The sequence below is a fragment of the Solanum tuberosum genome, unplaced genomic scaffold (genome assembly GCF_000226075.1).
Source record: "Solanum tuberosum cultivar DM 1-3 516 R44 unplaced genomic scaffold, SolTub_3.0 scf00263, whole genome shotgun sequence".
In the NCBI taxonomy this organism is placed as follows: domain Eukaryota; kingdom Viridiplantae; phylum Streptophyta; class Magnoliopsida; order Solanales; family Solanaceae; genus Solanum; species Solanum tuberosum.
This window is the reverse complement of record NW_006239196.1, coordinates 295,805-307,167: the sequence shown is the minus strand read 5'-3', so window position 1 is coordinate 307,167 and position 11,363 is coordinate 295,805. Positions and strand designations below refer to the sequence as shown.

Genomic DNA, 11,363 nt, shown 5'->3' with positions numbered 1-11,363 from the left:
TAAAAATTACCCCCCCCCCCCCCACCTCAAGTAGGTGAGGGACTTGATCAATTGTAGTGAAGACATTTTGAAAACGAGATCTCATTCACTCCTACACACATTGCCCCATTTTAGCACAAACACGTCATGCCGTTGTACTCAGAGTTGACTCAAACTTGAAATGTTTTATTTACAAACAACCATTTCAAATTCCCATCATTTTTGTCAAACAAAAAATATAAGAAAAAAGGAGGAAGAGAGGAAATCTTTAGACAATAAGAATCTTTTCTGAATAGTTTTTTTTGGATAGTTTTTGAATTGTCCCAAAAGACAACATATTAAATATAGAGTGAAATGAGCACAGACGGACCAGAATGGATATTGAGGATCCATATGTCAACCTCAACAGGTTTGGGATTTACACACAGTTCTTGTTGACAAGTTCTTTAATAGGCTCATTTTTATAGCTAATGGCATCTATAATGGTCATTTCCACGAACATACATAGGCTCATTTGTAAACCTCGTGGATTAACTAAGATTTTTATCTAGTGTTCTGGCAGATGAACTGCCGAATGAAATGACCATATTAACTCCTGGAATCTATACTGCGATGTACTTCAATGCATCAAAAATATTTTAACTTCTTTTCATTTAATCCAAATTCTGTCTCATATCTGCATGTACTATTTTTGACTTAGCTTTGTGAAGAAGTATGGCAATGCAAGTCAAACGTAACTGGCCTTATGATCATCCAAGTTACTTGCTTATGTAATCTTTTGAATGCCTCAACAAAAAAAGTGTAGTTTCTGCCTCATATGGGATGTAATTTTGATGTGAAGTTTATATCCATGCTCTATAGTTAACTTGGGGTCTATGATCTAGAGTTCCATCCAGCCACAATGACTTTCTGTCATTTCAAAGTTGAATGCTCCGAACTATGCAATAAAGCAATGACAGTGCTAAACATAAAGTACCTTACCTCCCACGGTGGCCCCAACAAGGGCAACAAGCAGCAATAATGGCATATTGGAAACAGAAGTATTGGCTTCACATGTTTGAGCCAAGGCGTCTAAAGGTGTAGTCATCATCAATGCATTAGTCACGATTAATGCTGCTGCAGGGTGTCTGAACTGCAAAATATCCTGCCATGTGTATAACAATTGGAATTGAACAAGAAAGGAAGCCAAGAAATTAATTCAGCTAGTGCCTTTTTGCTATAGTTACTGATTGAATACCTTGCATTTTCCACTAGAATAACACGAGTTTATCTACTGTAACATGTAGTAAGAACAGAACAGAGCCAGCAAAGGAGTGTGTACACAGATAATGAATGGTTTAGAGCAAGAGAAATGGTAGTGAAATGACATCACTGTCAGTCTATATCATGTCTTCCCCAGGTTTCATGATTTTGGAGTGGTATTACGTAGTGACGAGCAATTTGGACTTGGTTTTAGTAGAAAGTATCTTATAAAAGTCTTTTGACATTTTAGCTTGATGGCCAGTGAGGCCAATACTACAGCTATATGAATATTCACCAGCTAAATTTAAAATCATTGCATACATCTATCACCTAGTAGTTGTGATATTTCTTGGGGAAATTAATCTCTGTGACAACAACTACAATCAATCTGTTGTAAATTCTCTCAGTGATATTGAAGCACTTTCGCATCGTTGATTAGTGTTATTAAACTTCTACATATGCATCAAACACAATGAAATCCTTTTGTCTTTTTTTCTAATAACAGACAGACTAAGGCCTTTCTTCTTCTTCTATTTACATTTCATATACGGATTAGCTCAAAAATTGAGTAGCCTCTATAAAATATATTAAAATGAAACTTATTCTTCACTTTTCTAATAAGATTCAACAACAACAACTACTATATACCCACTGAAATCCCACAAAGTGGGGTCTAGAAAGCGTAGAGTCTACACAGACCTTATTCCTACTTCAGTGTAGAGAGGTTGTTTCCGATAAATGCTCAGCTCAAGAAAAAACAGCCCAAACCAACAAACACAACAAATAGTAACAGAACATAAACTAAAACAAAATAATATGATATTCGAGGTACAAGTAATCAACACATAGTAACAAAAATCCAACTACATGAGCAATACTACGGCTACAAATATGCACAGACAGCAAAACAACACACTGCTACCTAGCTACTAACCTTCTACCCTAATCACTATCCTCCACACTCTCCTATCTATTAAAACTCAACCAAATTTCCCCAAAGAGGATCAAAACCTTCACATTACTCATCAATCGAAAAACCAAAACAAAAAGAACCTATTTTGCAACAGACCCATTAACTAAAACCTTGAAATAAACAACCCCAAAATCCTAAAAAAGCAAAATTCAGTCACCTTGAAATCAATATGGATGCATCTTGCACCTTTCTTGGTATGTCTGTAGAAAAGCTTCTGTGGTAGAGCTTCTCCCCATTTACTACTGAACTGCCCAGACTCCAAGAAAATGCATTTGACATGACCAGATTTGAAAGGGTCAGATAGAAATTGACTCTGTGAAAGAACCCATTGCTTCACCATCATCGTCATCTTCTTGAAAATTGCTTTAGCTTAGATGATTTTTCTATGTGGTCTGAGGATAAGATTTTGCCCTTCCCCTTTTCCTCTTTGCCGATTGCATAATTGTAATTATTGGAATATTAGTAGCAAATTTCAACTTAATTAACAGTAATTCAAACTTTGAGTACGTAAGTATCCACAGTATCTTAAAACCAGAGGCGAAGAAGAGTTTGGGTTCTAAATTTTGTTAATAACCCTTAAATCAATGTTGCTAGGGTTCATAATTTAATATACATATATATTTAATTAATTTTTTAGTACAATATAAAATCTACGAAAAAGTTACTGAGTTCGTCCGAACCCATAAACCCCACCTACCTCACCCTCCGCTTAAAACCACGGCTATGTAATCTGTTTAGATAAACATTCTTCTAAGAAAAAAAATAAAATCATGTCATTGTGCACATGCCTTTTTTGTTTTTTGTTTATTGCTTATTAGCTTTGTTTTTATTGGGAAAAACTATTAAAAAATAATAATTCTCAATTATCCTTAAATATTAACTTTGGGGGTTAAAAATAGGGGGAAATTTTAAACAATATAGGTCCAACATAAAATATTACGTCAAGTAGTTATATTTTTAGTTTATAGTTTATACAATATTATACATTATTATATGTGGAGAAAAATATTATACATAATGTGTTAATCTTTATGAAAATGTATAATAGTATATAAAATGTGTTTATATGCAAATATGAGCTAAATCGGATAACAAACCCAAAATATGGGCTAAAACATATACATATTTTCCTCGGTGGACATAGAGTGTAGATTTCTCTGAAAACAATTCCTCATTCTACCTATTAAACGAAGGGGGTCGTTTGATACGAGGGATATGGGATAATTATTTTAAGATAAAATGTAAGATTGATTTATCTTGTATTTAATTAGGGGTATTAATTATTTTCAAAATTATTTATCCCATCACTTATAATATATGAGATATCTCAAATAATGAACCATCAAATAACTTTATCTATCTCTTTAATTTTCGTTTACTATTAAAAATGTCTCTTTGATACTCTTATATGTCAAACTTTAATTAATTAGGTGATTCTTGATTTATTGGTCCAACTGAATTTAAGGCTCAACCTTTAACTGATTTGACTCATTTGAATCTATTCATTTGGAATTGTTGGGGCTGATTTTTTAAGAGTTCATAATTACTAAAGGGTGAACAAGTTGAGTCAAATCTAGATCTTAAATCGATTTAAAATTGTTTGTATCGATTTTGAATAAAAATAACAGCTTCAAGTGAATAAGACGTTGTTGTCTTTTAAATCAATTTAGTTGCAAAATGTGAAGCATCAAAGTAACTGAATGAGTAAATGGTTCTCAATGACAAATTATTTATGTTTAAGGACCATATAGATTAATAAATTAGCATAATTTATTTAATTAATTAAAAAGAGCTTCCGAAAATGACTATAGTTTAGACTTTGTTGGAATGTATGCGTCCACTTAGGTCAATGGGACCAGGTTCTCAGCACAATTACAATAACAGACAGAAAATAAATGTTGAAGGTAAAGATTGCACAAACAATTTTACGTGAAAACCTCCTTGCTCAAGGGAATAAAACCACGATCTGTTCTCAACAGGACTTTTCAAACTGCTTTCACTAATCTTCTCCAAGCAAAATAAAAGCCAGTTTACAAAATGAGATTAGCCTGCTAATCTCTACACTAAGCAATACCTCTTATCACTTAGCTGAGCCAGAGCAGATACAACACTGCCCACTATACTAATCCTAATCAATTAATACTTTTAGAGTAAGAACCTAAGTTACCCTTAACCTAGTTCTTACAATGATTCAAACAAGTTTGAAACGTTTCTTTCACAAGTGAAACGAATCCTACAAGATAAGAACTATTACAGACAAGCAACACTACAGCTAGTACAGAAAGCAATTGAAGCACTTCTATCAGGTCCCTTGCTATTTTGAAGCTTAAAAGTATCTCCCCTTTTTGAATGAAGGAGTAATATTGTTGTTTGTTATTGAATATATATCATGAAAAAATATTATCCAATGTACAAGCAACCTCCCCTCTTCTGATTGGTGAAGTACTCTGCTACTTCACCAACTTCCTGACACAGACAATTTTTGCAGCTATATAGCACTTTGACAACTGGACGAGTATTCATACTCTATAGAGGACCAGGTCCCTGCACTTGTGAGGAGATCATCAAAACATCTAAGAACATACACACTTATCAATTTCCCCATTTTTGGATGATGACAAACAACCTGCATAGCTCCTCACGTGTGAACAAACATTCATTCAAATACATAACAAATTCCCCCTTTGTTAGTGCACCAGAAACAACTACAGTTCCCCCTAAGTTCAATGCCCCATTCCACAGCCAACTTTACAACAAAACTTCCCCCTTTTGACATCATTGAAAAGGTGAAGCAATAAACATATTCAAGTTAAATGCAAGGCAGTAAAGAATTTAGGGCCTTGGGCCACATAGAATATGTGTATGTAAACATAAAGAGAATATTAAACCACACAAGAACATGGCAGAAACATAAATAACATTAGATCACAAATACTGACCACTGTAGTCAGTCAAAACAAACACAAAGCCACAAGAGTTTTAATCAGGATTGAAGAACAAAGAGGGAAACTAGGGAAACAAGACACTTTTATGATAGAGGGGGAAGGGGATTGAGGGTGCGCATAAACAGAGACAGACGCTCATTTGCATCATCATGAGCCTTGATAAGCTGCATGTTGAGAGCCTTAACTTCCTCACTGGGTGAGGTATTTGTCTTCAACAACCTTTCATTTTCATCCCTCAACTTTTGCAACACCTGCTCATTTCCATCGCTGGTACTAGGTCCCCTCGAAACCGCCTTCTGTAATTCAGACCTCAGTGAAGCAATTTCAATCTCCTTGTTATTTAGAATCTCAGTAGGATCAGTCACTTCCCGTTTAAGAGCAGTCTGCTACTCTAGAACATCTGCCACTTGAGATCTGCCCCTAGTTTATCCTTCAACACACTCACATTCCAGCATAATGGCAGGGAAGTTGATCTCTTCAAGTTCATCAAGCTTTTTCATGAGAAAAAGATCAGCAACAGATCTCTTTTCAGTTCTGGGCACTAACGCCTTGTTGATGAACTCAAAAAGCATATGATATTCCCCTTTCAGAAACTTTTTTGGTAACCCTACATTCTTGACATCTCCACGTTTTGTGGCAAGTTTTGTGAAGTCACTGGATGGTTTACAACCTTCAATCGTTCGAATTCCTTCCACAGGAACCCCTAAAATGATCCCCAATATTTTTTCATCCAGACATGTTTCAACCTTCCTGACAGTAGTCGCGATTCCACCACTTTCCAGAAGTTCCATTTTGTAGAAAAATTCACGCACATTAGGTTCGTGCAAGTATAGAACTGGTGGTTCAAAGAGATGGTTCCAACCTTGAATGGAGACAACATCAAAAAGATTTGACATGCCAAATTTGGTTAGGATGTCAGGGTCAAAGACTCTGCCATTCAAAACCTTTTGGTTCTCCATTGTCGTTATCCGCTCCTCCCTTGTCATTTCTTTTTCCTCACTTTGTTTTTGCACCCTAGGACCTGGTCCCTTTATGAGTTTTAATTTTCAGCCACTTGTTTCTAACTTTCTCCCTTTTCACAAGAGATTTCTTTGCAGCCTTCTGGAGTAGAAAATGAGAAGTTGAATGAACTAGGGTTTTCAACTTCTTGGGAGATAGGGATCTTTGAAGAAGAATTAGAGTTAGGCATTTTGAGAAAGAGAGAAAAACTTTGGAAAAGGGATTAGTGAATTTTAACAAGAATTGTTTGATGAGATTTTGTAATTTGATTCACTAAGAGAAGTAGTATATAAAACCAAAAAGACATCGGGTCCCCAACAGTAGCGACCTTTGGTTTAAAAGCAAAAAGATGTTTGAAATTGAGGCGATGAATGGGCGAGTGACACGTGGCAGTGATGTTGACATTTAGACAGTGTAGTATAATTGATACTAACCTCATGAGGACCAGGTCCTCCTTTCAGTTTGTAACTCTGCCTGTGTGATTGAACCTTTCTTTCAGCTAAACACACCATGAGTGTATACCTGCATTAAGGTACCAAAAGTGAATTCTTTTATGACAAACATTAAAACAAGTATAGATACCTGCCCTCTTTAACATAATCAATAAGGAGGATTTTTGTGCAAATCTGTCGAGGTGTCAGGTAATTTTGTGCATCCCTAGCCGCATCCTATTTTTGATGAAGAATTCTTTACTTAATGGTTTTGTAAAGATGTCAGCCAGCTGGTTTTCAGTTTTACAGAACCTCATCACCACATTTTGTTTTTCAACATTGTCTCTTAGAAAGTGATGCCCTACATCTATGTGTTTTGTCCTCTTGTGCTGGACCGGATTTTTGACCATGTTTATGGTACTAGTATTATCACAAATAAGAGGAATAGTGTTTGTAAGTACACCAAAATCTTCCAGTTGTTGCTTGATCCATAGCAGTTGTGCACAAAATGATGTAGTAACCACATACTCTGCCTCTGCAGTAGACAATGCCACATAACTCTGCTTTTTTGTTCCCCATGAAATCAAAGCTGATCCCAGGAAGTGTGCCATGCCTGATGTGCTTTTTCGATCAACCAAAAAACATGCATAATCAGCATCAACATAACTTATAAGATCAAAAGAGTCACCAATAGGGTAGAAGATGACCAGGTCCACGATCTGTTCTCAACAGGACTTTTCAAACTACTTTCACTAATCTTCTCCAAGCAAAAGTAAAAGCCAGTTTACAAAATGAGATTAGCCTGCTAATCTCCACACTAAGCAATACCTCCTATCACTTAGCTGAGCCAGAGCAGATACAACACTGCCCACTATACTAATCCTAACCGATTAATATAGACTTTTAGAGTAAGAACCTAAGTTACCCTTAACCTAGTTCTTACAATAATTCAAACAAGTTTGAAACGTTTCTTTCACAAGTGAAACGAATCCTACAAAATAAGAACTATTACAGGCAAGCAACACTACAACTAGTACAGAAAGCAATTGAAGCACTTCTATCAGGTCCCTTGCTATTTTGAAGATTGAAAGTATCTCCCCCTTTTTGAATGAATGAGTAATATTGTTGTTTGTTGTTGAATATATATCATGAAAAAATATTATCCAATGTACAAGAAACATCCCCGCTTTTGATTGGTAAAGTACTCTGCAGCTTTACCAACTTTTTGACACAGACAACTTTTACAGCTGTACATCACTTTGACAACTGGACGAGTATTCATACTCTATAGAGGACCAGGTCCCTACACTTGTGAGGAGATCATCAAAACATCTAGGAACATACACACTTATCAGACTTAATTAGAAATGCATAGCTATAGTTTGCTTAATAATGATTCATAACTAATGTTATGAAGAAGAGGCGAGTGAAAATTAGAAGAGAGAGGAGAGAGGTTGTATCAATAAATACAACTGTTTGTATCAACAAATACAATTATATCAAACTAATACAATTGTATCAAGTTCTATCAACAAATATAATTGTGTCTTTTCGTTGTGTATTCACTTTGTATCAAACGTATCAATAGATACAATTGTATCAAATTGTATACATTTGTATCATGTACTGTATACTCTTTCAGGATACGATTGATACAATAATGTATATCTCCCTCGTTCAGGCATGCTAAGAGTCTAAGTAAGAAATCAAAAATAAAAAAGTAAGAAAAGAAGTCCCCACCATCTCTCTATTGTTTTGTACAAGTAATATCCCCAATTTGTATCAAGCGGGAGATAAAAGAGAAAGTGGGATGAGATCAATTGGGGAGAACTAAAGTCGAGAGGCAAGCGAAAGAGAAGTGATGTGAAAGAGGGAGAGGGGGGAGAAGAGACGCAGAGCAAGAGTTTGAGAGAGAGGAGATATTTTCTAAAATACCATAGTTATGTAATTTAGAAAATACATAACACATGTTTATCTTACGTATGTCATTTTTTCGAAAAAAAAAACTCAAAGCTCAGAACCAGATAGCAGGCCTAAAGAATTGGGCCACATGACAGGCTTAACTTTCAAGTATAACTGGGCCAAACGAGTGTACTGGACCGGCTGCCATGGTTATCCAAGTAAAAAAACCCTAGTCAATTTTACAGATTTAGCTGTATATAAAACCCTAACGCCTCCAAAGCTTCATTTTTCTATTCAGATTTTTGGGATCGTGAAGAACAACACCGTCCGGGATGTCGAAACGAGGTATTACTCAACCGTATTCCACTTCTTTCTCTGATTACATGTAATTATTTATCTTGATTTGATGTGTGAAACTTTTCAGGACGAGGAGGTTCCGCCGGGAACAAGTTCAGAATGTCACTGGGTCTGCCGGTGGCGGCGACGGTGAACTGCGCCGATAACACTGGTGCTAAGAACCTGTACATCATTTCCGTGAAAGGGATCAAGGGAAGGCTTAACAGGTTACCTTCAGCTTGTGTTGGAGATATGGTGATGGCTACTGTGAAGAAGGGTAAGCCAGATCTCAGGAAGAAGGTCATGCCTGCTGTCATTGTTCGTCAACGCAAGCCCTGGCGCCGAAAGGACGGTGTTTTCATGTACTTCGAAGGTATATTTTGAAGTATCATTGGTCTTATTTTGTTTGTGAAAATGGGCTGGAATATACTGGATCATGCAGTATATACTAACTAGTTTGGAATTGATGTGGTAGATATCAAAATGTTGATTTGTAATGCTTTTTCTAGTTGTATTTAGCTGAATTTTGCTATATTCTATGCTGGTTTTGTTTGTTGTTATGGCTAATGAAGAGTTCGAAGGGAGAGGCTTATGTGCTAATGTTGAAGTTGCTAGTACAACAACAACATACCCACTTGAAATCCCATAAGTGAGTTGCGAGGATGGTAGAGTGTACACAGATCTTGTTGCTCAAGTGCAACAACGGGACAGTGGAGAGTATAGCAAATAGCAAGGAGTATTACAAAAGTAGCCAAAACAACTATTAAACCATGTGATGATTAGAACTAGAAGTCACTAGTATTATATACAAATAAGTAGCTATACCATGGTGGATATGTATACGTGGCTTTATTTCTCTTAATAATCAATTAATGCATTTCAATGTTTGCTGTTCGAGTTGCTACATTAGTTGTTAGTACCGTTTGATCCATTTTGAATCAGATGGACGTGAGAATTTAGTTGAATGGATATATAGATGGCCGCAAGGCAATTATTGAATTTGTATTGAGGGGTCTTTTCATGTGTCTGCTGTTATGAGTTCGTTTCTATGTTGATATTGCTGCTGCTGCCAATTTTTGTGATTGATAAATAGCTTATTGACTGATCGTATCTTTACTATTTAGTTGCAATTCTATCTCTTCTTTGTGAATTGCTTGCCTGCTTTGTTTTTCTGTGTGCGCCACTATGTTGTGTTTACACTATTAATAACTGAATAGCCTACACGAAGACAGTTTCTTCTGTGGCACAAGTCTTGTTAAAAGCTTGTCTCTTATTCATTTGTTTTTCGTTCTGCAGATAATGCTGGTGTGATTGTGAACCCTAAGGGAGAAATGAAAGGTAACTCAATCTACTTTTTGCTATTCTATTTTGAAGTCACTATCCTCTTTAGAAGATACAAATATACGAACCTGTCTTATGCTTTTCCTTAACCGTATTCTTTTGATGTTATGTTTTGTAGGGTCTGCCATCACTGGTCCAATTGGTAAAGAATGTGCTGATCTATGGCCTAGGATTGCATCTGCTGCCAATGCTATTGTGTAGAAGAAGTAGGAGCTCCCCTAAGTAGTTTATGATTCTTGTTTTTGTTGGTTTGTCATTAAGTTTTTGGATATCTGAGGAACGGTTTTGTCTTGATAAGAATTATTTGCTCGAAATTTTGTGATGATCAATGACATCAAATGGTTCTCATTTCCATGGTTTTGAATGCTTATATCCAAGTGGATACAAAAGTTTTGATATGCTTCTTCTTAATGCTCGACTCTATTCTATGAATGCTTGAATGCGAAATGATCTTTCTGTCTACCTAGTATGGGTTGTCACGTAGACAGACGAAGGCTATTGAGCTTAAGTTAGTGTTTGGCGATAGATTTTTAAATATTTTTTGGCAAGAAAAATTTATTTAAAAAAAGAATACTAGGACAGCGCCATATTCGCTTTTGCCTTTACAAAATTATGCTGTCTATCTGACTCGTTGTATTTTACCTTGAAGATTTTGGATCACTGGAATTGTAATGAAAATTTTAATGCCAAACAAATTTTAGTTTCAATTTATTGTCATAAAATACAATAATTCACAACTTCAAATATTTTTAAAAAAATTGGATGATTCTTGAAATTTCTCTCTAAAACAAAAACTTGTTTGATTTTAGAAATTTGCCACATAAATTGGAATAGAAGAAGTAACATTTATTATTTAAAAGTTATATAAAAAAAATTATGAATCATAATTACTAACATTTTAAAATATTTTAAAATCATATACAAATTTGATTCACTCTTCTAATTTTATTTGTGGCACGTAATTGAGACCCATGAAGTATTTGACATATCCCATGGTTCTAGTAGCAATTAGAACACAAGAGAAGTATTGACATATCCCATGGTTCTATTGCAATTATAACACAAGAAAATAATAATCTTGCAAAGATGTCTTTCCAAATAATTAAGTATAAAAATATTTTAATATTTTTTTTATAAAAAAGATACTCGTATAAAATAAAAATAAAGTTTTAAGGAATTATAAAAATAGCAATCGACATTACTTAGGCCTTAGGG

At 35.2% G+C, this 11,363-nt stretch overlaps 2 protein-coding genes across 3 annotated transcripts in view; one reads left to right on the top strand and one right to left on the bottom strand.

Moving 5' to 3' along the window:
* Positions 1-2,655, bottom strand: part of LOC102599200 (protein FLUORESCENT IN BLUE LIGHT, chloroplastic-like) — a 4,550-nt gene extending 1,895 nt beyond the window's left edge. The window contains exons 1-2 of one of the 2 annotated variants that reach the window (XM_006358361.2): positions 2,352-2,655; positions 961-1,111 (exon numbers count right to left, since the gene is read on the bottom strand). In XM_006358361.2, the coding sequence (XP_006358423.1) occupies positions 961-1,111; positions 2,352-2,543 (343 nt within the window). In that variant the 5' untranslated portion in view covers positions 2,544-2,655. Of the gene's footprint in view, positions 1-960; positions 1,124-2,351 lie in introns of both variants that reach the window. The other variant, XM_006358360.2, reaches the window with a different exon arrangement.
* A 6,050-nt stretch (positions 2,656-8,705) lies between these two features.
* Positions 8,706-10,544, top strand: LOC102598879 (60S ribosomal protein L23). Its single transcript, XM_006358359.2, has 4 exons — positions 8,706-8,816; positions 8,896-9,180; positions 10,104-10,145; positions 10,267-10,544. Exons 1-4 carry the CDS (start codon positions 8,804-8,806, stop codon positions 10,347-10,349), a joined length of 423 nt encoding a protein of 140 aa, XP_006358421.1. The 5' UTR covers positions 8,706-8,803; the 3' UTR covers positions 10,350-10,544.
* The last annotated feature ends 819 nt before the right edge of the window (positions 10,545-11,363 follow it).

Bases quoted from the DNA above. Each gene is read 5' to 3' on its own strand.
- LOC102598879 (XM_006358359.2), top strand. The intron at 9,181-10,103 runs GTATATTTTGAA...TTCGTTCTGCAG, and splicing joins TGTTTTCATGTACTTCGAAG to ATAATGCTGGTGTGATTGTG. The intron at 10,146-10,266 runs GTAACTCAATCT...TATGTTTTGTAG, and splicing joins CCCTAAGGGAGAAATGAAAG to GGTCTGCCATCACTGGTCCA.